The sequence below is a fragment of the Ochotona curzoniae genome, unplaced genomic scaffold (genome assembly GCF_017591425.1).
Source record: "Ochotona curzoniae isolate NIBS_2020 unplaced genomic scaffold, NIBS_Ocur_1.0 scaffold_2453, whole genome shotgun sequence".
NCBI classification, from domain to species: Eukaryota; Metazoa; Chordata; class Mammalia; order Lagomorpha; family Ochotonidae; genus Ochotona; species Ochotona curzoniae.
In genome coordinates this window covers 12651334-12679175 of record NW_024467094.1, presented here as the reverse complement: position 1 = coordinate 12679175, position 27842 = coordinate 12651334, and the positions used below count along the sequence as shown (strand labels likewise).

Genomic DNA, 27842 nt, shown 5'->3' with positions numbered 1-27842 from the left:
AAAGGATTCCATGCGTTCTAAGAGGTAAACCACCATACCACAATACCTGCCAGTAAACGTTAACCTTAGGATTACAGTTTCTACCTACCTACTTTAGCCAATGAAATGTTAAAAACAAACATGCCAGACCTGGTGCAAGGGCTCAATTGGCTAATCCTCTGCTTTGCAAGTGCCAGGATCGCATTTAGGCACTGGTTTTTTTTTTTTTTTAAGATTTATTTATTTATTGGAAAGTCGGATATACAGAGAGGAGGAGAGACAGAGAGAAAGATCTTCCGTCCAATGATTCAATCCCCAAGTGAGTGCAACGGTCGATGCTATGCTGATCCGAAGCCAGGATCCAGGAACTTCTTCCAGGTCTCCCACACGGGTGCCGGGTCCCAAGGCTTTGGGCTGTCCTCGACTGCTTTCCCAGGCCACAGGCAGGGAGCTGGATGGGAAGCAGAGCTGCCGGGATTAGAACCGGCGCCCATATGGGATCCCAGAGCATTCAAGGTGAGGACTTTTAGCCAGTAGGCCACGGCGCTGGGCCCGGCACTGGTTCTTATCCCAGCTGTTTTCACTTTCCATCCAGCTTCCTGCCTGTGGCTTGGGTGAGCAGCAGAGGATGCCCCAAAGCCTTAGGACCCTGCACCCTCGTGGGAGCCCCAGAAGAGGCCACAGGCTCCTGCTGTCCAGCTGTTGCTGTCATTTGGCGAGTGAACCAGCAGATGGAAGATCTTTGTCTCTCCTCTCTGTAAATTTGATCTGCCTTTCCGATAAAAACAAATATTTTTTTAAATGCCATTTCTTTAGCAATTTTGGGTGTGGGCAAATAAAATTCTATTCCTTGTTACTGTGTAAACTAATGTTGACAGGTGAGCAAGAATGAAATAGGTTGGTCTATCTCATAGGTCAAGTAAAAGTGTTCAAGTTGAAAGGCCAGCTGGGAAAAAATGAAAACAAAAGCATGAAAAGCTTTACTTTGGTTAGATCGCAGTGTCGATGATTTACTCAGCAATTGATTGGGTTGGGGCAATATAGAGGTGGTGAGAAAGCTGTAGGGAGGACTAAAAGGAATAGGAGACATCGGAGATGGAATATGTAGAAAATAAAATGTGGTTTATGCAGAAATAGGAAAATGTGAGTTATATTCTGGATCACTGAACTCATTTCTAATAGTTGACCTTATTCCAATATTTACAATGATTGTTTCTTATGTATCATGTAATTCTTAGGAGAGCTTTTAGGACCAAAAAGGTTTGGAATTTAGTGTCTGAGAACATGAAGTACCTAGAGGAACTGATCCTGAAGATTGAAAATAGAATAGAGAGGAAGTGGGCAGGTTATGGCATTGACTGCAATGGAGGACTACTGGACTTTTTAGAAATAATTTAAGGACAGACTTATTAAAAAAAACTACAAAGTTGTGGGGTTCATGTTTGGAGGATGTGAGCACTAGAAAAGTCAAAAGGGAGGGATTGTATGAACAGGTTTCTACTTAGTGGAACTTAAGTGAGGACCATTTGAAAGTGAGATTGGGCATAGAACCTAGCCTGCTATGCTAAGCTCGGATATTCCAGATATTAAGCCATGTGATACAGCTTCCAAGTGACTGGGTTGGATCTTTCCAGAACTCCATACTAGAGCTGAAGGAGAGCACCATTTTTGAACACCAATATAAAATAAAAAGTTTAAATATGTTTCATAAAACATTGTAACAAATATACTTGCTTCTTTCAAAGAAATAAAAGATAACCCTGAGACTATCACAGGGAATGATAAAACCATATCAATACTTCCAAAAATGAAAATGCAGAAACTAAAATTATATAGATAGTTACAGTGGTGGGTAGGCACAGAGAAATAATGAACCAGAAGGTCTGTGAAATACAAATAGCAAAGGAAAAATATAAATGAAGGAGAGGGTTAAAAAATGTGGATTTAGCATGAGGATCAGGGAGATTTGGGGCTCTAGAACAAAGAATGGAGAATAGAAAACCTTAAGAGACAACAACTGGGAATTTTCCTGTATCGATAAGTTATCAATTCACAAAGAAACTTAACCTGAACATGGAAAAGTAAATATCCACACTTAAACATATCAATGAAACAAAGATAAAGGGGAAAAATGGAAAGCAGAAAAGAAATTCAGAGAAAGCAGACTGATATTAGACTCGCTCCCTCCAGTGGAAAGCAAAGGGCACTGAGAATGGAAATTGCTGGATTAAATGTGAAGTAACTTCAGGAAAGAAGGTGAGCTTCAGGTGACAAGCCAGGTGTCTCCAGTGCTTCAGTCAGGAATGAGTTCTCAGGGGACAAAAGGAAAAAGCAGGAGTTGCAGGTGCTGCTTCTGCTTGTGGTATCTCAGATTTATTTTTTTTCAGATAATATTTATTTTTATTGGCAAGGCAGATTTTCAGAGAGAACGAGAAACAGAGATAAAAATCTTCCATCTGCTGGTTCATTCCCCAAGTGGCTCCAACAGCCATTTGAAGCCAGAAGCCAGGAGTGTCTTCTAAATCTCCCATGCAGGTACAGGGTCCTAGGGCCTTGGGCCTTATCCTTTGCTGCTTTCCCAGGCCACATGCAGTGAGCTGAATCAGAAATAGGGTAGTATGGACTCCAACTGGCATATATATGTCATCATGAAATGTTTGGCAAGCATATGGTGCCACATGTCCAGCCAGCTGTCACAATAGCAAGAATGCAGGTCATGACAGGACATGGCTGGTCCTTCAGGGCTCCTCGGTCAAACCTAGAGGCTCCACTTCTTCAAAGAGAGGAGTGAGCGGCACAGGCAAACAGGAGTATGGTCCTGGAAGGTACTTCAAAGATTGTGCAGTTGTATGGTGGACGTGGATACAGAGAAAACTGGAGCTGAAACTGAGCTGGTTCAGGAACAGTCCCAGGAAAGGCGGAAGGGCAGGGAGGAGGCAGTGGCAGGGCAAGCTGAGCACACTCAGAACAGGGTCATGACTGGGAAAGAACAGGTGGCAAATGAAGTGGAGGAAGAGGAAGGCACCCAAAGCACTTTCAGGGAGACACACCTGCAAGAAACTGGGAGCCACCAGGGCAGTGAAGAAGGCACAGCTGAGGGGAGGAGAGTGAGTTGAGGGGTCAACCCTGAGCTGTGGACAGCAATCTGGCCCAGAAAATGACAGTGCAGCAAGCACAGGGGTCACTCGTGGATCCCGTGCACCAAGATGAGAACAAAGAATGCAGGTGACAGCATGTTTCCAAGGGCTGTGGCTAGCTGTAGCCATGGGATCTCCAACTGCATGCGAGAGCAACCTGGAGGGCCTTTGACAGCGCAGGCCAGCCCGTGCCTGCAGCTGCCACTCAGCTTTCCGATAGTGCCCGTCCTGGCCTGGCAGCCCTGACCTGGGGGGGTGGCTTGGTCAGCTCAAAGTCCTCACACACACCTGTTCTGCAGCGCCCCTCGTGGCACGAGGGTCCAGTGCTGCGGTGTGCTGCCATCTGGAGCTGTGCTTGAGACCACGTTACCAGTAACCCTGCCATGGCAGTGGATCTGCAGGGCGAAAACCTCCAACAGAAGAAGTGAAATGATAAAACAGTGAGCAGAGGTGGGGCTTTGGGGGGATATGCCCTGTGTGATGCAATAAAAGCTTTAGAAATGTGAAAAAAAAAAAAAGAATGCAGGTGGCTCTGTCTTAGGTATTCCATCTACTTTTTTTTTTTTAACTGAAAAATACTTTTGTTCTTATACAAATAAGACTTGAAGTACAAAATGAAAGAAAGGGGAAATATATTCAGAAATCACACTTAGGGGATGCTGAAGTCAGAGAAGTCTGAAACTTCAAGCTGGATAAAGTGAAAGAAATGGCCAAACCTCAACACCTTGGCACTACCCAACCGCTCCTCAGGGCAGGGGAGGGTTTTTTTGTTTTGGTTTGTTTTTTCAGAATTGAATGTGTTTACTTCTACAGTTTCATTCTGTTAAAAGTTTTGTGGCAAAAAATAGGAGGGGGAGAGGAAAGCGGATCCTATAAATAGTAAAGAGGGAAGCAGTGCTCCAGGGCCTGAAATAAGTGGCAAGACCCAAAAGGGGTCTCAGGAAAAGGTGAACCATCATAATATTTGTCTAATGCTAGTGCCAGCCAGACCCAGCCCACCTGCATACAAGCACATCAGAACAAGTGAGCCTGATATAAAGGGGGCAGCTGTGCTGAAAGGGGCAATCTTGGAAACTCATCTGCTAGCGAAGAAATAAAACAGGAGCAGATGTCATGGCCCAGCACGTTAAGACTCTACCTGCTGAGCCAGCATCCCACATTTCCACCAGTTCCCTCCTTGGAGTAGGAAAGCAGAGGGAGATACCCCTTTTCCCAACCCTCCCACCCTGCCAGTCCCCCACTCACCTGGGAGACCTGCTTCAGTCCTGGATGTTGGTAGGCATTTGGAGAGTGAACCAGCACATGGAAGACCTTTCTCTCTCTCTAATAAATGCAACTATTTTTTATGGTTACGAATAAATTAAAGTAAGATATGATGAAGAAAATACCTAATAATTAAAACCAATTTTTAAAAATGTAAATGGAAAATTTTCAGTTTTGAACTGCTCTGGCCAGCAGAGCCAATGACGTGGACAGGGGCTGGGGATGAAGCACCAACGGGAGACCAGTGATGGTAGAAGTCTCTGCTAAGTCTCGCTTTATTGCTCCTTCACCTCTCCTTATATACTCTTCCCCCCACATCCTCACTTAGCAGGATATTGGACACAGATACGTCCAACTAGTCTAGGTATTTTCAGCCACAAGCCAGTTCCTGTTCCTGCTCAGCCTAAGGAGCACTAATCACCTCCTCAGCCCACAACACTGAACAGGATGGAGGGTATGTGTATTTTTCCAAAACCATCACACACTGTAAGTTAAACACTGGATAAGAAGACGTTGAAAGGTGGAAGGAACACAGACTGGCTAGGACCCTCAGGATGAACCGAATAACACTGGAATGGTTTTCCTGGACCTTCTCTTCACTTCCTACCACCCATGACAGGTGCTGCAGAGGCTGGAAAGCCAGCAGCGCCAAAGGATACAGGTAAGAAGAACCCGAAGAAAGCTCTCCAGTTCCCAAAGGACCAGCAAGATGGAATCGTTTTAGACAACAACTGCATTACTCCAGGAGGAGTTGCTGCCAGCAGTGTGAGAAGGGGGTCCAGACTAGCCTGCATGGTGGCAAAGCCAACCAACGGCAGGGGACCAGGGCGTCACTGCTGCCCAGCAGCCACAAAGCCTCAGCTTTTCGAGACCAAATCATTGAAACAAAATGACTGAAGAAAATTCTCGAAGCAGCAAGGAAATGAAAGAAGAGGAATCTTGGCCCATCGGGAAGGAAGATGCAATAGTGAAAAGCACGACCTATGGGTAAACGGAGTGGGCTTTCCTCTCCTCTTGAATTCTGTAAACTGCGTCTGGCAGTTTGAAGTGGGAACATTTGTCTGAGGTGATTCTTGGTGGCTGATGAGGAAATATTACAGGAAAGATAAAGGCGGGGGGGAGGGGGACTACAGAGGCAGTTTCCACACTTGACTGGTCAGTGTGGGTACACTCTAGTACCAGTGTGGGTCTAGACGAGTTTTTTGTTTTGTTTTGTGTTTTAAACAGATCGCCGGGACGAGAGCCCGTGTGAGCAGTCAGCACACACTTCGTAAACCTGGTAGCCGCCAAGACAAGAGTCTTTAACTAAGGTAGAATCGGCGGAGCCGCCAGAAGAGAGATGTGCACCTGCCAGAGAAACTGGATGGTGGGGCCCACGCAGAAGGAAGGCAAGGGCGCTGGGAACAGAAGCGTCTCCAGCCCTGAGAAAGGGAGGTGACCGCCTCAAAATGATAGGGAAACTGAGGGAGTCGTGTTTGAGAGAAACCTGCTGAAGGAAGGGAGAAGTCCAGCAGAGGGAGATGAGGAGGGCTTGAGGCGCGAAAAGCAGGTCCGAGCACCCAAAGAATGACCTGAGACTATCAAGAGCTGACGACTCAAAACCTGTAAACTCACGAGCAGACCACCAGGTGGCGGGCTCTGAAGGAGGCCCTTGTATCCCATCGGCCCCGGCGTCCAGGGCGGAAGAAGGCGTGGAGGGGACCCTCTGGTTCGCGTCATTTTTTACTTTCCTATCCGGACTGACGTTGGACAACAAAGATGGCGGCAGGAACCAGCAACTACTGGGAAGGTGAGGGCGAGGCCTCCGGGTGGGTCCTCCGAGGAGCAGGGGACTCAGTGAGGACGCGGCTAGGAGGAGGTAGCGGAGGAAAGAGCGAAGGCTGCCGGGCGGCCGAGCTGGGGCGGGGCGTGTCTGGCGGGAGCCCTGAGGCCTGTGGACTGAGGAGACCGGTCAGGGCTGACTGTGCGGGGCGAGGGGGATCCGGGAGGGCTAGGAGAGAGGGACGGAGGAGACCGAGCAGGAGCCAGGCTGGATCCCGGCCGCGGGGTGGTGCGAAGCGCTGAGTGAGGAAACTCGGAGCCCGGGAGCCTGGAGGAGGCGACGGCCCGGAGCGGGGGTCCCTGGGGGGCACAGAGTGGGAAGCGAGGAAGGAGGCGCGTGTCAGTCCACGGAGGCAGGAGTGGCTCCTGCAACGGTGGGTTCCCACGTGGGTCCTCACGGCAACGTCAGGCTGGGGACTGGGAGAACCAGCCGGGTGTTGTGGGAAGGCGGAGAGCATAACTTTGCCTTCTGTTTTCCTAGAAAAGTTGAGAGAACGTTTGTGATTTGTAATGAAAACATTAGCCGTACCTCTTTCACACACACACACACACACACACACACACACACACAAACCTTGTTTTGACAGGTGCATCTATTGAATTCCTGAAAATACTGTCCGACAAAGCCTTTCTAAATTCACTCCTGAGCCCCGATGGTCCAGAAAGAGCAGAGAGCACTCACTTTTTCTCTCACCTGTCTTTATACAAATATAGGAACTGCTTTCTGAGTTCCAGTCCCATTTTGAGCTGTTGCTAACCACTGACACCTCTAGAAATTTGAGTTATTGCCCTTGTCAGCCATTTGGGCTAAACTCAGTTATAAGTTGTTCATTCATTTGTTCTCTCTCTCTTTTTTTAGGGTTTTATTTATTTGTATAAGGAAGGCAAATTTATAGAGAGAATAAGAGACAGAAAGATCTGTCTGCTGATTCACTCCGCAAATGGCAGCAATGGCTATTGCTGAGCCAGTCAGAAGCCAGGAGCCAGGGGCATCTTCCGGGTCTCCCAAATGGGTGCAGGGTTCCAAGGACTTGAGCCATCTTCCACTGCTTTCCCTGGCCATAAGCAGGGAGTTGAATCAGAAGTGAAGCAGCCTGGACACAACCCAGCACCCGTTTGGGATGCCAGCACTAGGTGGAGGATTGGCTTGCTACACCACAGCACCGGCACCTTTTCCTTATGTCAGCCCTTTTAACTTCCACTTTACTAGAAATACAAGTACTCATCTCCGTGTGTGTCTAGAATATGGTTTCTTTCATTCAGCTGCTAGGATGCCAAGTTCCCTGCCAGTTTATCTGATTACAATTACTTTAAAAAAAGAAAGTGTGTTCCTTCTCATCTGTGTGGAAGGCAGAGCAACTGGCAGGCGAGATCTTCCATCCTCTCTTTGTTCAGTCCCCAAGGCCTGCCGCAGTCAGAGCTGGGACAGGCTGAAACCTGGAGACCAAACTCCATCTGGACTCACCCCGGGGGTGGCAGGGGCCCCAGCACTTGAGCCATCATTAATCGCTACCTCCCAGGATGCATTAGCAGGAAGCTGGATCAGAAGTGTAGCACCTGGCACTCCAACCCATTTTTCCAGTGTTAAATACAGGTTTAACCTGTGCCACATTACCAACCCTGTTTGCATCCACTGTCAAAACTTAGTGCTTTCATTTCTGCTTTTCTTGCATGTAATCTTGTTGGTAGCATTTTATGATTAGCTTGAGCCTCTCACATTCTTTCAGTAAGTTTATTAAAATGCAAATTAAATGTTTTATAATGCTGGTTTATTTTTGTCATCCTCTTACTATTATTAAAAAACTTCAGAAGCCTAATCTTTCAAACATAAAAAGACAATGATAATCCTTGTCAGATAGTGAAGACTTCATAAAAAAATTATCTGTAAATTGCTATGATGCTAATGGTAAGCCACATTCAGTCTGTAATTGAATTATCATTTTCTTCTGAGTCACCAAGATTTAATTACTAGTATAGAAGATTTCAAGGATGTCAGAACATTTGTTATCCAGCTATCTTTGTATTAAATTTGCATGACTTATTGCTACATCTTTATTTATTTGCTTATTTAATTTTATTGGAAAGTCAGATTTACAGAGAGAAGGAAGAACAGAGAAAAATCTTTTATCCACTGGTTCATTCCCCAAAATGTCCACAAAGCCCAAAGCAGAGCCAAGCTGAACCCAGGAGCCAGGAGCTTCTCTTGGGTCTCCCAAGTGGGTGCAGAGTCCCAAGGCTTTGGGCTGTCCTCTACTGCTTTCCCAGACCATAAGCAGGAAGCTGGATGGGAGTGGCGCAGCTGGGACACAAACTGGCACCTCTGGTATCCCAGCACTTAGGGGTGGAGGATTAGCCATTTAAGCTATCAGGCTGATCCTGCTATTTTCGTGTTTTTTTTTTTTTTTTTGCTCCCTCTGAAGTTTAAATAAATATGTGACTGTTTCGCTTTGCTGAGTAAGTCTTTAGGTTCCTCTTTTAAGGAGGAGCTAGATTCGTATCTGCTCATTTTCGTAGTATGCTTTATTTTAAAATAATGATTATGGTTGATCAGGGTGGGAAGGATCAAGGTTTAGGGAAAATTGGGTGAACTCATTCCTTCCAGATTTGCTGTTTTTTCTTGTTGTTGCTAGGGGAAGGAGAGAAACAAAGGGGGAAACCACTCCTAAGTCTCCACACGTCCCAGTATCCAGGGGTGAGGACCCGTGACCTCATATCAACCCAGAGTCGTAATGTGTACACGTTCCAAGGGTTACGTGCAAGTGGCTTGGATAGTTCTGAAACACTGGCATTTTCACCGATCCGAGGATGATGTCTTGACAAGTTACACAGGGGCTAGCATTTGTTTCAGGAGTTAAGATATTACTTGGGAAGCCCATATTTTGTGTGAAAGTGCAGGTTCCTCACTGCATTTCACTTTGAGTTCAGCTTCTTGCTGGTGACTGTCCTGGGCAGCAGCTCGTGATGGTTCAAGTGATTAGGTCTCTGTCACTCACACAGATGGGCAACTGGCTTCCATCTAGCCCAGCCTCAGTTGCTGTGGACCTCTGGGCTGGAAGCGCCGTCTTTGTATCTACCTTTAAAAAAAAAGGTAGTATTGAATTTTGTCTGTTGATGGTTTTGGGGATGGATCTGATTATTTACTTTGATAATTTTGTTTAAGATCTCAGGAAACAAGCCAGACAGCTGGAAAATGAACTTGACCTGAAGCTAGTTTCCTTCAGTAAACTGTGTACGAGTTACAGCCACAGCAGTGCCCGAGATGGAAGACGCGACAGGTATAGGTACTACCAGATTCTCTTACACTTTAAACTTTATAATGTTTTTAAGCATTAAATGTTAAACTAAAATACATAATCTCTGTAACTTGATCTATTGGTGAATTTTTGGTGTTTAATTTTCCTTGTCATTGCTTGCTTTATCTTTATGGCTTACTAAAATCCTTTCTAATTCTTGAGACCACATTTATTTGGCATCCTTATGCAAAGATTGTGACAGAGTCAGAAGCAAACTGCTAAGACTTCAGAATGAATTCGTATCAAAAACAAGAGTTTCTAGCCTAGCTTTAGATTAAGAAAGTTTGGCTCATTTGGCCCCCTTATATTTCTTGTTTTCTAATTATTAAATAAATCTCAGGAAATGCTCCAATGTAAATTATTCCTACCATTCTTCTAGTATTTATTCTGTTAGAGTGAGTCTAATTCAGTCGGCAGCCCCACAAGTCATTATTGAAGATATTTTTAATTTTGACACTTTGTGGAGAAATCAGCTAAGTGATTTCCATATGTTCCATATGCTCACTATTAATCATACACCATTTTTTTTTTCTTTAGGGAAGACAGTTTGAAAATTAAAAAGATTAATGCACCCAGGTGCTTATCTTCTGTTTTAAGATGTGATCATTGTCGGTTCATCTGGAACCCCCTGGTGTAATCCCACATTCTTTCTCCTTAAAAACATAGACTTTTTACTACACATGTTTCTGTTCCTGAGAAATTTGTGCTATGCTGTTATAAAATTTACAATTTGCATTCTATCATTTGTTTCATGTATAATGCTTTTTTTTTTTTTAATTTTGACAATCTTTACATAGTTAATTGGAGTAAAAAGGTTCAAGGGCTACAGGAAAGTGGATAAGACTAGTATTTTTTCCATATTGTTTCCTTCATGTTTAAAGGGGGTATTAAGGGAGAAGGCGCACCCAATTTCCCATCCTCCCCAGGTCCCGGATGTAGGGCATGCTCTGAGGATCTTGCTCAAGTGGTTTTGATATTTCAACAGTTATGAATCGCTGCCAATCTTGCCACTCCAAGCACTATGAGGTCTTCGAAAAATCCATTGATTGACATAGTCTATCATAGCTGAGATGATTGGTTGACCTGTTCTATGTATAATGCTTTTATAACTCCTTAAAAGGAAAAATTATCTTAACAAACATTGTTGAAGGGGTCTGGCTCCCTGGTATAGAAGCTAAGCTTTCTCCTGCAGCACTGGCATCCCATATGTATGCCAGTTGGAGTCTGGAGTACCCTACTTCTAATCCAGCTTCCTGCCTGTGGCCTGGGAAGGCAGTAGAAGACGACCCAAAGCTTTGGACCTTGCACCCATGTGGGAGACCTGGAAGAAGCTCCTGGCTCCTGGCTGCAGATCGGCTCAGCTCTGGCCACTGTGGCCATTTAGAGAATGAACTAGTGGATTGAAAATCTGTCTTTCTCACTCCTTTGTGTAACTGTGCCTTTTAAATAAAAATAAGCCTTTAAAAAAATTTCCAAAGAAATTCTACCACAAATTAAAACCAACTTTGTAGAATTACTTCAGTACAACTATCCCTTGAAATAAAAAAAAAAAAACAAAAAACTAGGGGTTGGCACTGTGGCCTGATAGCCTCAGCAGCCACTTGGGGAGACCAGAGGATCAATTATATCTCTCCGTCCCCTGTAATTCTTCCTTTCAAGTAAATAAATAAACCTTTTAAAAATGGGGGTAGATTTGTTAAGCTTTGCTTCTAAGATTTTATCTTTAAAAAAGTTAAATGTCTATACAGATTTAAAAAGTGTAGCAGTGTTGTAAAACAAAATGAGATAACTGCATAGTACAAGCATAAGTTCAGGTGATTGCTGCTAAGACATGCATGGCTGTCTGCATGATAGCCAACTCGTGTTATTGAATAACCGGTTGTGTAATCTGATTCTTTAAATTAAGATCTAATGAGCCATAATGTCTTTGTAGTAGGATTTTTCAGATTATTTCTCATAGACCCCATAACATAATCCATAACACATTGTGTAACTCCTGTTACATGTTATATTTCTTAGTTTTGCAGTTTTATTTCACTTAGCTTAATTTATTTTTCAACTCTTTGGAAAATAATAAATAAGTATTTGGAATTTCTTTGCATTGGAAGGGATTGGAGTTATTAAGGTTTGGAAAGAGGTTATATCACTGAAAAAATACTCAATGATTATTATAGGAAAAATCCTATATAAATTATTTCTTGGGCCCGGCATGGTAGCCTAGTGGCTAAAGTCCTTGCCTTGCATGCACCAGGATCTCATATGGGCATCGGTTCGTGTCCCAGCAGCCCCACTTCCCATCCAGCTCCCTGCTTGTGGCCTGGGAAAGCAGTCGAGGATGGCCCAAAGCTTTGGGACCCTGCACCCACGTGGGAGACCTGGAAGAAGCTCCTGGCTTCAGATTGGCTTGGCTTTGGCTATCAAAGCCACTTGGGGGAGTAAATCATTGGATGAAAGATCTTCCTCTTTATATATTTTACTTTCCAATAAAAATAAATAAATCTTTAATGTATATATATATATATATATATTTAATTTTTTAAAAAATAAATTTGTTGGAAAGACAGATTTACTGAGAAAGGCAGAGAGAAAGGATCTTCCATCCCCTGGTTCACTCCCCTAATGTTCACAATAGGTAGAGCTGGAGTGATCCAAAGCTGGGAGCCAGGAACTTCTTCCAGATCTCCCTCGTGGATGCTGAGACCCAAGGCGTTGAGCTGTGCTCTGCTATTTTCCCAGGCCATAATCAGACAGCTGGGTTGGAAGTGGAGCAGCCAGGACACCAACTGGTGCCTTTATGGACTGCCTGCACTGCATGCTATGCTGCTGCACTGACCCCTAAAAATAATTTCTTAAGAACAGAAATGTCTGAGGTATTGTAAATGAGCTCTTTAAGTATACCTTATTGTTTTAAGCATGTTTTAAAGGACTGTGTTGGAGTAATGAATTCTGTTTCATTAAACTTCTCTAGCTCTGACACGACACCCCTTTTAAATGGATCAAGTCAAGACAGAATGTTTGAGACAATGGCAATTGAGATTGAACAGCTTCTAGCAAGGGTAGGTGCTTTCAGTTATTATTTTGCTAATAACTGTATTCTTGTTAGGATCCTGACTTACATTAATATAGCATGTTTATTGAAAGCATAGATTCATTCAAGACATGTGGCTCATGAGGCCACTCCAAATTTTGAAAAAATGTACTTTTTTTATGATATTTACATATTTGAGAAGAATGTATACCCATATGAATCACTGGTTAGGGTGGGAAGGGTCAAGAAATGGAGGAAAGTGGATAAGACAATTGCTTCCAATTCTTTTTCTTTCTGTGTCTGGGAAGAGAAGGGAGGAGGGAAGAGGGCTGCTCCCACAGCCTAGCAGCATCAGTACTTGGGCATGTATGATGGCCGCTTGATGTCAGCCTGGGATCCCTAATGTGGAGCACGTTGCAAGGGCACTGCTTAAGTGGTTTTGATAATTCTGAGATGCCGTTGATCTAGTTGCTCCAAGGTTATGGAAATCTTTCCAAGGTCCGTTGGTTTACATAGTGCACCCTAGATCTCCACTGGCCCAGATGCTTGCTATCCAAGCTTGGCTGGGAAGGTTGTTCAGTTTATTCTGCTATCTATGATACTAGATGTCTTCTGCAGGCCTCGATGAGCTGTCGTGTCCCCCATGTGCATCTGGGAAAGCTGTCCACTGTACAGGCTTCAGTAACTGAGGGGGTCCAGTTCTGGCAGACCACAGGTCCTATGATTTTCCTTGTGGTTGAAGTCCTGAGTCTAGTGGTCTAGTTGGGGGGAAGTCCCCAGAGAAGCCTCACCAGAGGTAAACCCAGACCTAACTCCTATGTGTGCCAGCTCGTGCAGGGTCCAGCTTAGTCCATCACCCACATCAGCCTACACGCACACTGGTGGTTGCTGTTGCCCTGTTACTTCTGCCCCTTACCCCATCAAATACGCAAACCAACAGATGCTGCAGCCCAGCCTAACCCTGCCCATCACACACCCAGCCCTCATACACTCTAGCGGGAACTGCAGCGCAGCGGGAGTGACCCCTAACAACCTGCACCGGGCCTGCCCCCAGAACCAGTTTGTACATGTGCCAGTCTGTCCCACATCCCATTCAGCTCTCATGTACACATCAGTGGGTTTTGGAGCCCAACTCAGCCTGACCAGTCCCACTATCCAGCCCATGCTCAAGCCAGTGGATACTAACACTTTTCTAGCTAGCCTGCCCCAAGCCCTGGTTCTCATGCTTACCAGTGGGAGCTACAACCTCTCAGGTGCCCACAGTTTCCCTACCAGACCCACCCCTTCCAAGTGGTACTACAGTCTAGCCTGATAGGACTTGTGCTCCCCACCCCGTGCCAGCCCTTGCCAGCTGATGCTTTAGCAAAGCCTGACCAACCTGCACTTTCTGATTTATGCATGCACTAGTGAATACAGTTGCTTAACCCAGCTTGGCTCTACCCCTAACCCAGCTCACATGTAGGCTAGTGGATTTTGTAGCCATGCCCAGCCTGTTCTGCCCCACAAGCCACTCAAATTTTAATGAGAATGGTTCCCATGTTGTATGGGTGTTAGGTTAGCTGTCTGGGGTTATGTGGAAGAAATGCTGAATCCTTACATATTACTCTATCTGTATTTTTTTTCTGTCAACTAAAACAGCATATAGACGTTTTTCTTTTTGTCATTATTAGTGCTTTCTAAAAGTATTTTTATTTTCATTCTCTCTAGCTTACAGGAATAAATGATAAAATGGCAGAATATACCAATAGCGCAGGCGTCCCCTCCTTGAATGCAGCCCTGATGCACACCTTACAGCGACACAGAGACATTTTGCAGGTAATACTTCGGGATTGAGGTTTTCGTTATCATAGGATGGTCTTTTTTTTTTTAATCCCTGCATAGGATGTATGCTAATGTATTTAAAAGAATGAAAAGGGGAAAATCTCCTGAGAAGATAAATGCCCTGCTACAGTAATGTGTTATTTTACTCTTTCTTTTGTCAGTATTATAAAATTCTAAAAATGTCTACTAAGTCTTGCATTTTCCTGGTGAGTTGAAGGTCTCAATCCATCACTACTTTAAGCACAGTGCTCTGAAAATCCTCATTAATTGACAGTGAGGTAGCCAGTGGTCATGTAGAGGCAGTAGCTACTGGTTTGGAGTATAATTTCCTCAAGCTCCAATGATAGTAATTTATTGTATTTTGTATCCTGCTTGAAGAAATATTACAAGTATAGCAATAGAGCTAAGCTTAAAAAAAAAGATTTATATATATATATATATATATATATTTGAAAGTCAGAGTTACAGTGAGAGAAGAGGAAAGAGAAAGAGAGATTTTATATGCACTGGTTTGATGCTCACATGGCTGCAGTGGCCAGAGTTGAGCTAGGGACTTCATCCAGGACTCCCACATGGGTGTCAGGTGCCCAAGCACTTGGGTCAAATTCCACTTCTCTCCCAGGAAATTAGCATAAGACTGAGTCAGAAGTGGAGCAGTGAGAACACAAAGCAACGCCCGGATGGGATGCTAGTGTCATGGGAAGCAGCTTTACCCATTGTACCAGTCCCAAATCTTAAATAGTTATGTGAAAAATATTAAAAGTACTGTAGTACAATGGTCAGAGTTGAGGCATAACAGATAAAAGCCACCACTTGGAACACTGGCAAACCATCTGGGTGCCAATTTGTGTCCGTGATGCTCCAATTCTTATCCAGCACCCTACTCATTGTCTGGGAAAGGCAGCAGAAGATGGCCCAAGTGATTGGGCCTCTGCCACCCATGGAGACCTATAGGGTTCCTAACTCAGCCCTGGGCATTGCAGCCATTTGAGGAGTGAACAATTAAATAGAAAAGTATTTTTCTCTCTCTTTTTCATACGAATTGGAAGGCAAATTCTTAAAAAAGATTTATTTTTAATGGGAAGGCAGATCAGATTCACAGAGACAAGGAGAGACAGACAGAGACAGATCTTCCATCCGCTGGGTTACTCCCCAAGTGGCCAGAGCCAATCCGAAGCCAGGAGCTAGGAGCTTTTCTCAGGTCTCATGTGGGCGCAGGGTCCCAAGGCTACTTTCCCAGGCCACAAGCAGGGAGCTGGAGAAAAATGGAGAGCTGGGACATGAACCAGCACTCTTATGGGATCTCAGCACATGTAAGGCAAGGATTTTAGCTGCTAGGCTAACACACTGCGTCCTCCTTTCAAATTTTAAAGTGAGTTTGAAAAATTAGAAATGGCCAGTGGATTTTCTTAATATTAAAAATATTTGCAGGCTTGATGCAGTAGCCTTGTGGCTAAAGTCCTTGCCTTGCATGCATCAGGATCCCATATAGATGCCAGCTTGTATCCCAGCTGCTCCATTTCCCATCCAGCTTCCTGCTTGTGGCCTGGGAAAGCAGTTGAGAATTGCCCAAAGCCTTGGGACCTGCACCCGTGTGGGAGACTCAGAAGAAGCTCCTGACTCCTGGCTGCGGATTGGCTGAGCTCCAGCCGTTGTAGCCACTTTAGGAGTGAGTCAGCAGAGGAAGATCTTTCTCTCTGTCTGTCCTCTCTGTAAATCTGACTTTCCATTAAGAATAAATATATCTTTTAAAAGTCTGAATGGAAAGATACGTTGTTTATCTAATACATAGATGTGTTACGTTGGAATAAAAGTTAACATCAAGTGTAGTAGTTAAGCCCTGAAGAATTACCATTGAAGAAAAAAGGCAAGGAGCCTTAGAATCGCCGGAAATTGTAAATTTGGGGTGTTAAAATTAGACAAGTAGTAATAAAAAATGGAACATAAATATTGGAATGAGTGAGGTAAAATTTCTGTTTCAATATAAGATTATAGTTCTAATACAGTCAAAAAAATTAGCAGAAAAGATGGGAGCAGGCATTTCAACTAGTGGTGAAAAGGTGTGCTTTACTATTACAGATTTATTTATAGAGAGAAGAAGAAACAGGGAAAAATCTTACATCTACTGAGGATTAGTCTGTTAGACATTGCTCTAGCCTCCCAGTTTGTGTTTTTTTTTTTTTTATGTTTATTTGAGAGGCAAATGTCTGCCACCATCAGGACAGAGCTGAGCTTGGCCCAAGCTAAGAACTGGAAACTTAATCCAAGTCAGTCTCATTAGTGGCAGGAACCCAATTAGCTGAGCCATCACTGTTACTTCCAGGGTCAGCGTTAGTGGAGATGAGCCAGGAGCCCGAGTAGAGCCCAGATGTGAAAGCTTGCCCTCTACTTTGTTACTGTTCTTGCTCACATTCATTTATTTGAAAGGCAGGGCCAGCATTGTGGTGTTGCACATAAGGCCACCACTTGCAATGCTGGCATCCCATATGGGTGCACGTTTGTGTCCAGGCTGCTCTGCTTCCCATCTAACTCTTTGCCAATGGCCTGGAAGAACAAGAGGAGATGGTCCTGGTACCTAGGCCCCTGCCACCCACATGGGAGACTTGGATGAAGCTCTTGACTCTTGGTTTCTGCCTGGCCCAGCGCTGGCTCTTGTGGTCATCTGGGGGTAAACCAATTGATAGAGAATCTGTCTCTCTCTCTCTTTCTCGCTCTCTCTGCAACTCTGACTTTCAAATAAATAAATAAATACTTAAAAAAAAAAAGATGGATGTAGCAATACAAAATCAGCTTATGCTGAGTCTGGATGTGGGTTTCTTGCAGGATTATACACATGAATTCCATAAAACCAAAGCAAGCTTTGTGGCAATACGGGAAAGGGAGAATCTGATGGGATCAGTGCGAAAGGACATTGAGTAAGTTATCTTTTATATTATTTTGTAGAATTTCCAGATTTAGCTTTACAAGATGTCTATGATTAGTTTGAAATGAGTAGGAAATCTCCATTTTATTGTTCTTTGAACATTGCAGCAGCAGCGTGGTCCTAATCTGCATTGTCAGTCTTCTGTTGGCCCTGATTTTACTGTTAGTTCAAAGTTCAGCTTAGATGCTCTCTCTCTTCCTGAATTCTCCTCTGGTCTCTACCCACCTGCTCTAAGAATCACATTACCAAGAGCTGAAGCTTTCCATGTTTCTCTTCCTGATTATTATCCATGTCCTGCACAGTAATTATATTTTCAGATAGGTAATTATCATAGTCTGACTTTGCCTTGAAGTCCTGAAATTTTCCCAGGTTTAATATGAACTCATAGACTCAGATGAAGTTATTTTAGGACTTTTAACATTTCATATTGATATCATTCCTGATGTGGTCATTTGCAGAGTTAAGTGAACCAGGAGATGGAGAATTTAAGATTTATTCTTTCCCTTTCCCTCTCCCTTGTACCATTTGTTCTTTCTGCTTTCAAATAAATCAATAAATCAGAAAAATAAGCATATTTATCTGTATCGTTTTTAGAGGGAAATGCAAAGGACTATGCATTTTAATTTTTCATTTGAACTGAAAAGGGGCCAGTGCCATAGCATATTAAGCTAGTAAGCCTCTACCCATGGTACTGGCATCCCATATGGATGCTGGTTCATGTGCCAGCTGCTCCAATTCTATTTAGTTCCCTGTTAATGTGCCTGGGAAAGAAATAAAATATGGCCCAAGTTGTTGGGCCCCTCTCATATGGGAGACCCGGAAGAGACTCCAGGCTCCTGGCTTCAGACTGGCCCACTTCCAGCTGTTGTAGCCATTTAGGAGTAAACCAGGATGTGAACCATATCTCTCTCTCTCCTCTCTGAATCTTAAAAAAGAAAAGAAGGGAGGGAGGGAGGAAGGAAAGGAAGTAAAAGAATGTAGGAAGAAAAGAAGGAGAAACTCAGTTAGTCACTCAGTCGGATTTAGAACATCTCTTCTCACCTTTTCTCTTCCCTGTGTTGTCCAGGTCATATAAAAGTGGGTCTGGGGTAAACAACAGAAGAACTGAATTATTTTTGAAAGAACATGACCACCTTCGAAAGTAAGTACTCAGTGTATAAGTGCTATTTATTCCCCATGTTTCCTAACTCATTTACTTATGTGACAAATGCCTTGTGATTTTATTAAGTGCGTTATTAGTTCTAGTTCATTTACTCTTCTAAACCCTGATTTGAAAGAAATAAAATTGCATCTGTTCAACTGGATTAGAAAAAAAAAGACTATGCTGTGAACACTTCACCTTTTAATTATTACCTAAAGTGTTTTTTATTGCCTTAATATGTTTTTCTTTTAGCAAGTCTATTGCAATATGCTTTTGTCCACTGCTACAGGTTGTTAGTGATAATAAAGATAATGGCTTCTTTTTAATGACCTGTCAACATTTACATGGGAAGAAGCTTTATAAAGGATACTTAGGCCATGCATCAGAATTTTTTTTTAAAGATTTATTTATTTTTATTACAAAGTCAGATATATTCAGAGAGGAGAGATAGAGAGGAAGATCTTCCATCTGATGATTAACTCCTTAAGTGACTGCAACGGCCGGTGCTGTGCTGATCCAAAGCTGGGAGCCAGGAACCTCCTCCAGGTCTCCCACTTGGGTGCAGGGTCCCAAGGCTTTGGGCCGTCCTCGACTGCTTTCCCAGGCCACAAGCAGGGAGCTGGATGGGAAGTGGAGCTGCCGGAACTAGAACCGGCGCTCATATGGGATCCTGGCATTCAAGGTGAGGACTTTAGCCACTAGGCCACGCTGCCAGGCCCCCATCAGAATTTTTTAGATGTTTTTCAGACATTTCAGAATAAAACACCTGAGAAATTGGATAAACTATTTCTTTTAAAATAAAATCATCATACTCTATTCCTTCTTCATCTGTTTTTCAGTTAAATGGATTCATTTCTTTGTTGTTTATTCTTTTTTTGTTGTAGAATGTAAGGACCAGAAAATTCTTTGAACTCCTAAAGCAGCTGAATAGCATTTGTATCCATGATTGTTAAATATTAGGGATTGCGTTGATAATTGCAACTGGTTGTTAGTCATGTCCTAAGAGCTTGATGCTCTGCTTGATTTCTCTTTCTTTAAAGATCAGAACTTGAAATGTAAGCTGTTGAAATGAAAACACTGAAACATCAAGGCCTTTTTAGAAGCCCCTGTGCTTTTCCTGTTGTAACAGCTGCTGTGTTCTTTCTTAATCTGTTACATGTGACAGAGCGGCACAAGGGGGCAGTCTCTCTTACTCTGTGTGTAAGAGGTAGTCAGTCCTGGCTTTGCTGGTGCTTTTTGTAGTTTGATCAAAACTATTCTAAAGAGAATTTTGCATATACCAAAAACTATCAATCTATGTTCTAGGGCTTCAGAGTAATTTCATGGATAATAGAAGATTGCATCAGATTGTTTCATGTTTATTGCCTCAGATTCAGCAGGCATATAGCAATTTGCGTTTTTTGTTTTGTTTTGGTTTTTGGTTTTTGTTTTTTTTTTGGTAAGATTTATTTATTTTTGTTGGAAAGGAGAGAAGGAGAGCCAGAGAGGAAGATCTTCCATCTGATGATTCACTCCCCAAGTGGCTGCAATGGCCAGAGCTGAGCCAAACCAAAGCCAGCAGTGTCCCAAGACTTTGGGCTGTCGACTGCTTTCCCACACCACAAGCAGAGAGCTGGATGGGAAGTAGGTAGGATAGCTGGGATGAATCAGCGCCCATATGGGATCCCAGCACCTGCAAGGTGAGGACTTTAGCCGCTAGGCTGCCGCCTCAGACCCCGCAATGTGCTTTTTTTTTTTTTAAAAGATTTATTTATTTTTGTTGCAAACTCAGGTATACAGAGAGGAGGAGAGACAGAAAGGAAGATCTTCGTCTGATAATTCATGCCCCAAGTGAGCGCAACGGTCGATGCTATGCTGATCCGAAGCCAGGAGCCTCTTCTAGGTCTCCCACGCGGGTACAGGGTCCTAAAGCTTTGGGCCATCCTCAACTGCTTTCCCAGACCACAAGCAGGGAGCTGGATGGGAAGTGGAGCTGCCGGGATTAGAACCGGCACCCATAATGGGATCCCGGGCGTGCAAGGCAAGGACCCTAACCACTGCGCCACCACGCCGGGCCCCATAATTTGCTTTTAAAGCAGCTCTTTGATGCTGAAAAAGTATACTGGAATTATTATATACATTATTCTTTATTTTATTACTTCACAACATATTGTGTGTTCTTTCATATATGAGTTTATCAAAATTTTGCATCTATTTTAATTAATGAAAATAAACTTGAGGAATTCATTATTTCACAGAAAAAAAATGAAACAATGCAAATGCATCTTAGATTTGTGTAGGGTTTAAAAATGAGTAAGATGGAAATCAAAGAATGTATTTTTTATTTTGTTTGATGTACAAGTTCTCAGACATTTTTATATAAACTTTGTTTTCTTTTCAACCTCCTAAATAATTTTACATGTTTATGTGTTCCTTTTTAAAATATAAGTGTATAAAGATTTATTTATTTTGGTTACCAAGTCAGATATACAAGAGAGGAGGAGAGACAGAGAGGAAGATCTTCCATCTGATGATTCACTCCCCAAGTAACTACAACGGCCAGAGTTGAGCCAATCCGAAGCCAGGAACTTCTTCCAGGTCTCCCACGCGGGTGCAGGATCCCAAAGCTTTAGGCCATCCTCGACTGCTTTCCCAGGCCACAAGCAGGGAGCTGGATGGGAAGCGGGGCTCCCAGGATTGGAACCGGCACCCATATGGGATCCCAGGCGTGCAAGGCAAGGACCTTAACCACTGTGCTATCGCACCTGGCCTGAAAATTTTTTATTTTTAATGCAAAGTTAGATTTACAGAGAGAAGGACAGAAACAAAGATATTCCATCCACTGGTTCACTCCCTCAAGTGGCCACAACAACCGGAGCCGAGCTGCTCCTTAGCCAGGAGCTTGCTCTGGATCCCCCCCCCTTGTGGATGCAGAATCCCAAGCCTTTTGGCCATCCTCTACTGACAACCCAGGCACATCAGAAGGGAGCTGAATGGAAAGTGGAGAAACCTAAACCAGCACCCATCAGGATCCCAGTGCATGCAAGGCGAGGATTTAGCCACTAGATTATTGTGCTGGGCTCTGTGTTCATTCTTTTTTAAAAGATGTTTATTTGAAAACTTGAGTTATATATATATGGGGGGGGGAGGGGAGAGGTCTGCCTTCCATTGGTCCACTCTCCAAGTGGCTGTAGCAGCTAAAGCTGGGTCAGGCTGAAGCTTGGAGCCTGTAGTTTCATTCAGGTATCTTATGTAGGTGGCAGGAACCCAAGCACTTGGGCCATCCATCTTCTGCGCCTTTCTCAGGCACATCAGAAGTAGAACAGCCGGGACTCTAACCAGTGCTCATTTGGGATGCCAGCGTTGCAAGTGGTAGCTCAGCCCACTGCTCCACAGAGCTGGCCCCATATGTTCATTTATACAGACAGAAACTGAAGAAGAATAAAGTTGAATGGAATGAGTTCTGATGAGTTCTAGGAATTGTGAGACTGAAAGCAAGACCTTAGCCATTGATCTCAATATTGGAACAGAGCCTTCAAATATCTTAACAAGCGATCAATCTTGGGGCAAGAAGACATTTAGCAAAGCTTGCAGATGGTTAAGCTGCTAGCACCTCACCTCAGGGTGCCTGGCTCTGGCTGCTGACTCCAGCTTCCTGCTAATGCCTGCCCAGCAGGTGGCCTCCGCGGCTAGAGGGATTGATTCTTGCAACTTTGGCCTTGGAAACCTGTGTTGAATTCCCCCAGCTGTTGTGGGCGTTTAGGGAGTGAAACAGCACGTGAAAGCTCTTCCTGCATCTGTCTCTGTCTCCTTTTTTTCTTCCCTCATTTTAAATAGTATTGTTCCCCAAATGACCACAAAACCAGGAGCTGAACTAATCTGAAGCAAGGAGCCAGGCACTTCCTCCATGTCCCCCATGCAGGTGTAGGGTCCCAAGGCATAGCGCTGTGCTGGACTGTTTCCCCAGACCACGTGCAGAGAGCTGGATGGGAAGTGGAGCACTCAGGACAGGAAGCAGTACCCATGTGAGATCCTGGTACTTTGTACTTGAAGGGGGAGGATTAGCCAATTGAGCCATCACATCATGCCCTGCCACTTAGATTAATTTCTCTTCCTCTGTATAAGTACTGTAATATTTTGCTTTTTGAAAGAGATATCTGAATTAATATTACAAAGTTCTTTTAACCCTCTAACTATAAGTTTTACATTTATTATCTTGAATCTTCATATTTATTTTGTCAAGAATACAAGTGACTATATTACTGACTTAGAGTTAGGAAGGTGAGAGATGGGTTGCCTCGACTCCTGAAGCATTGTGATTTGTCCAAAGTCTTGCTTTCAGTGCCTGAGCAGGCCTGAGTCCTCTTTCTCTAGAAGCATTCTGTCATTTTGAGTACAACATGTCTTCCACATAAACTATCACAAGTTGTCAGCTTCTGGAGCATTTCAGTGGTGATAAGAAGCTTGGATTACAAATTAAATGTACAGAAATAGGAGCAGGCTTCTTTAATGCCTGGCTGCAGGTCAGCACCCCATTCTTTAACTGCAGTCCCCATTGTCTCATCTATAAGATGAAATCTCCAACCCCAACATGTCGCTGTGACTAATACTGTTTATTTCTCTCTATAGTCACTAGCCTGTGTGTGATTTTTCTACTTGTAACCCGTCTTCCCACTCTTGCCAACCTGGATCTCATAGTGGATTGGTTAAAATAGTCCCAATAGTCAGGCTAGCTTATACCCTATCAAATGCCAACCTGATCATCAGTCTGCTCCTGTATTGGAGAGATAGAGGAAAAAATACCTGGTCTTACACATTGACCAGGTTTAAGTATTTCCAATCTTATCTGTTTAAGTCTCAAACCCATTCTCCTCAACAGCGTTGCCAAATCTCATTTCCACTTGTGACCTTCCTCTTTTTGCTTCAGATCAAAGGTACTTACCTCATCCTTCTTTCATTGAATATTTGTTTATAATTCTTTCTTTTTAAGATTTATTTATTTTTATTTAAAAATCAGATTTACAAAGAGAAAGAGATAGAAAGATCTTCCGTCTGCTGGTTTACTCCCCGAGTGGCTGCAGCAACCAGAGGTGAGCTGATCAAGCCAGAAGCCAGGAACCAGGAGCTTTCTCTGGGTCTCCCATGCAGTTTAAGGCTCCCAAGACTTTGGAGGATCCTCTGCTGCTTTCTCAGGCCTCAAAGCGGGGAACTGGATGGGAAGTGGAGCAGCTAGGAAACGAATCGGTGCCCTTGTGGGATGCTGGCACATGCAAGGTCAGCCATGAACCTATTTGCACTAGGCCTTCATTGAAATTTTTAACATTTTGGTCTTTACTAAAACTTTGCCTGTGGAGCTTCCCTCTCTGCTCTTTCCTGTACTCTTTAGAAAATGAGGTGCTCGGGGCCTGGCAGCGTGGCCTAGTGGCTAAAGTCCTCACCTTGAACACGCCAGGATCCCATATGGGCACCGGTTCTAATCCCGGATGCTCCACTTCCCATCCAGCTCCCTGCTTGTGGCCTGGGAAAGCAGTCGAGGACGGCCCAAAGCCTTGGGACCCTGCACCCTCGTGGGAGACCTGGAAGAAGTTCCTGGATCCTGGCTTCAGATAGGCATAGCATCGGCCGTTGCGCTTACTTGGGGAGTGAATCATCGGATGGAATATCTTCCTCTCTGTCTCTTTCTTCTCTGTATATCTGACTTTCCAATAAATAAATCTTTAAAAAAAAAAATTGAGGTGCTCTCCCGGGAAGACCGGTGTAAGCCTCTGGTGCTTTGCTCTGTTCTAATATGGCTGTAAGTATGGTGCTCTTCAGGCTTCCTGTGTACTGTGTCTGTAGTAGTCATTTCCTCCTTAGGACTCCATAGTACATAGGCACGTCGGCATCTCTGGAATGCCAAATCGCATCCACATCTTCCTCCTGTTGTGCTGTATTTTGTTTGTACTGTTGTCACCCCTCCTTGGGGCCCCTGGCTGCAGTGACAGTGAAGTTTACTGGTGCGTCACTTCCCTTTGTTTCTTTCCTGAGTTTCTCCAGGTGCGGTGTAGATGGAGTTAGATGGAGTTAGTCCGCAGTGCTTTAAAATAGTCAAGAGATTACCATAATTTGTTCCCTAAAGTACAGTTTTATTTAATCGTATGTGATCATAGAAACAAAAGGGTTTTTTTTCAAGATTTATTCATTTTTATTGCAAAGTTAGTTATATATAGAGAATAGGAGAGACAGAGAGGGAGATCTTCCCTCTGGTGATTTACTGTCCATGTGACCGCAACAGCCGTTGCTGTGCTGATCTGAAGCCAGGAGTCTCCTCCAGGTCTCCCACACGGGTGCAGGGTCCCAAGGCTTTGGGCTGTCCTTGACTGCTTTCCCAGGCCACAAGCAGGAAGCTGGATGGGAAATGGAGCCGCATGGATTAGAACCAGCGCCCATATGGGATCCCGGCGTGTTCATGGTGAGGACTTCAGCTGCTACGCTATGGTGCCAGGATCAAAAGATTTTTTGACACATAGTTTTTAACTATTTTTCATATTTTCTTATTGATTTACCATTTTTAACTTAACTGTCTTAAGTGACTTCAGTCTTTGAATTGGTAGAACATTGAATAGGATATGGGTTTTGAAACCAGATGGACCAGACTGAAATCCTAGCGTACACTGTATATTTTTGGCAAGGACTGTAGTGTCTTTTAGATGGGAAAAAAATAGCGCTTTGTAGTGTGTTACAGTATTGGAAATTACATAGGACAGTGTCTGCCGTGTCATAGACCAGGTTACATCGAGCCATTCTCGTCCATGGTGGCTTTAGAATAGAGAAAAAACCAGTGTGTTTCTGTGTACAGTGATCTTCCGTTATGCATGGTTTTGTTTTCTGAAGTTTCAGCTAACTACCAAGGGATAAAACCATTCAATGGAAAGTTTTGTAAAGGAATAAAAAATTCATCAGTTTTAAATTGCATTCTGAGAAGCATGATGAAATCTGCTGTCCTGCTCGTCCCGCCCAGGACAGGGCTCATTCCGCTGTCTGGTGTATCTACTCTGTGTATGCCACTGCCCCACTGGGCATTTAGTAGCCTGCTCAGCTGACTTGATACCACAGTGCTCAAGTATTTTGCTTACTAATAGCCCCAACACAAAGAATAATAATGCTGGCAATAGAGATAGGCCCAAGAGAAGCCATAAAGAACTTCTTATAAGTGAAAAGATTAAAGTACAGAAAGATATTTTGAGAGAGAAAAGCTGTATTCATATAACTTTTATTGTAGCATATTGTTAATAATTGCTCTGCTTTATAACTGGTTATGCTGTTCATCTCTCACTGTGCCCAATTTATAAATTAAAGTTTATTATTGGTGTGTATATATGGGAATAAACATAAAGTATGTAAGGTTTGGTAATCTGTGTGGTTTGAGGTATCCGCTAGTTGCCTGGAACATATCCAGGCAACTAGCGGATGTGAGGGACTGTGAGGGACTGTGCTATCAAGAACCAAGTGACAGATGCCTAAGTGGCTTGCAGAAATGGCTAAACGTCACCTGACTGATTATCTGTTAAAACTGAGTGCTTTTTAAAAATCACCTTCTTGATATTCATTAAGTTTACTATATACCAGTATAATTCATAATCCTCACTTTTTTTTTTAAAAAAAGGGATTCTTAAATTTCAATTGTAATTTCTTTCCATACCTAAATGTATGTCTGATTTTTAAAAATCAATTTTTATTGTCTTAGGAGTTTGTTGAACATCTGTGAAAGCAACTTAGTGTGTTGAAGGTAGAGGAGGTGAAGCCTCTCCTGGTTGTGTGAGCTCAGCTGGGTGAGAGTGAGCAGCAAAAGGAAATGTCACCATGCAGAGTAAACACACGCTTCACGACGGGGTGGGTCCTGCATACCACAAAGGGTGCACATAAAAGGGACGGATTAGCTCTGCCTGAGTGGGCTTTAGAGAAGGATGTTCATCAATAAATAGGAAAAGGCTTACCGGTGAATGTAACTTGGACTTTATAACCTTGGCTTTCTTTCCTTTCTTCTTTTTTTAAAAAAATCTGTGTCATCCCTGATAATCTGTCAGCATGGGTAAACTCTCACTGCTGTTCATTTAATGCATACCTGCAGACCTTCTCCCAAACTGTGGACCCCTCAGTCATGCTCCTGAAAAGGGCAGTCCCATAATGAACACTAGAAACCAAGGTAGCAGCAAAGGATGAACTGAGGCCTTGGGGACTGTGGCTGCCATAACCCCCGACCCCAAAGTCAGATACACGGAGATTGTAATTTTAATTAAAAGGTGCCCATTTGAATTTATCAATTAATGAGTTTTAATAAATGTATATATTCTTTTAACTGCTGACAAAATCAGGGCACAAGACATCCTGTCCCCCCAAAATTTCTTTGCTCGTTTTGTGATCAAGTCCTCTGCTATAATACCAGGAGGCTGCTTCCTGCTTTCTACCATTATAATTAGTTTTACCTTTTCAGAATTTCATGTATTCAGATCCAGACAGCATGATTCATTTATTTTTGACCTTTGTTAAGAAACCCTGGTCTGTCTTACAGTGGCAAACATTTTGTGCCTTCTTTCAGGTGATTTGTAGTTTGTATAGACCAAGTTGGTCTGGTTTCGGTGGTGTTGGATCTCCAGTTCTTGTTACACCATACATGGCATTCATGATCTTTATTGTGTGAATAAGTAGATTAGGTGGACAGCATTAATTTTTATTTTATACACAGAAATGCAGATGTATCCTGATTTTGAAATCTGTGTGTAGTTTTTCCCATAGAAAGCATTCCCTTTCAGTTCTTTGAAAATCCTTTGTATGCATGGATTTCAAATGTTTTCCACCAAAATAAATTTCTGTTGATTCCATGAGGCATAAATCTTTGATGTACCTTCATATTACATGTAAAAATCTTCAGCAAGCATCTTTTGTATGTAACAAATTAAGAAGTAAGATTCAAAGATAATATAGGTCAAGATCTCATAACTATTTAATAGTACAACTCTTACCAAATGCACATTTCCTAACCTCTTTCCATTTTTGATTTTTGTTCCACATCGCCCTGTCTTCCCTGTGGTTTGCTTCTTTAAAAATTCATTTTCATTGTATTTAGGGATCAACATAGCATAATGTTATTGAGACTTGAGAAACCAGTTACTTTTTAACCTCTCAGAAAGCAAATGACTTGATCCCCTTTTTTGTTTTTAAAGGAGAATTAATAGCTGTCACCCATTTTATTATTTTAAGGGTAAATAATTGTAGAATTTTATAAAATTAAAGCTCTGTAAAAAATAAACTTGTTTCAAATAACTTCAAATATAGAACTGTTAGATAAAGTAAGTTATAATTAAGCAAGATTTGTTTTTAAGAGTTTATTTATTTTTTATTGGAAAGGCAAGTATACTGAGAGAAGGAAAGACAGAGAGATCTTCCCTCCTCTGATTCACTCCGCAAGTGGCCACAG

The 27842-nt window shown here is 43.1% G+C and overlaps 1 protein-coding gene and 1 non-coding gene across 3 annotated transcripts in view; both read left to right on the top strand.

The window, feature by feature from the left end:
- The first annotated feature begins 3208 nt into the window (after positions 1 to 3208).
- LOC121170571 lies at positions 3209 to 3338 on the top strand. Its single transcript, XR_005885997.1, has one exon. It is a non-coding gene; the product is annotated as a small nucleolar RNA SNORA44 (small nucleolar RNA).
- A 2740-nt stretch (positions 3339 to 6078) lies between these two features.
- GOSR1 (golgi SNAP receptor complex member 1) overlaps positions 6079 to 27842 on the top strand; it is a 36189-nt gene continuing 14425 nt past the window's right edge. The window contains exons 1-6 of one of the 2 annotated variants that reach the window (XM_041000288.1): positions 6079 to 6168; positions 9361 to 9475; positions 12462 to 12549; positions 14229 to 14336; positions 17166 to 17257; positions 18332 to 18406. In XM_041000288.1, coding sequence (XP_040856222.1) covers positions 6138 to 6168; positions 9361 to 9475; positions 12462 to 12549; positions 14229 to 14336; positions 17166 to 17257; positions 18332 to 18406 — 509 coding nt within the window. In that variant the 5' untranslated portion in view covers positions 6079 to 6137. Of the gene's footprint in view, positions 6169 to 9360; positions 9482 to 12461; positions 12550 to 14228; positions 14337 to 17165; positions 17258 to 18331; positions 18407 to 27842 lie in introns of both variants that reach the window. The other variant, XM_041000287.1, reaches the window with a different exon arrangement.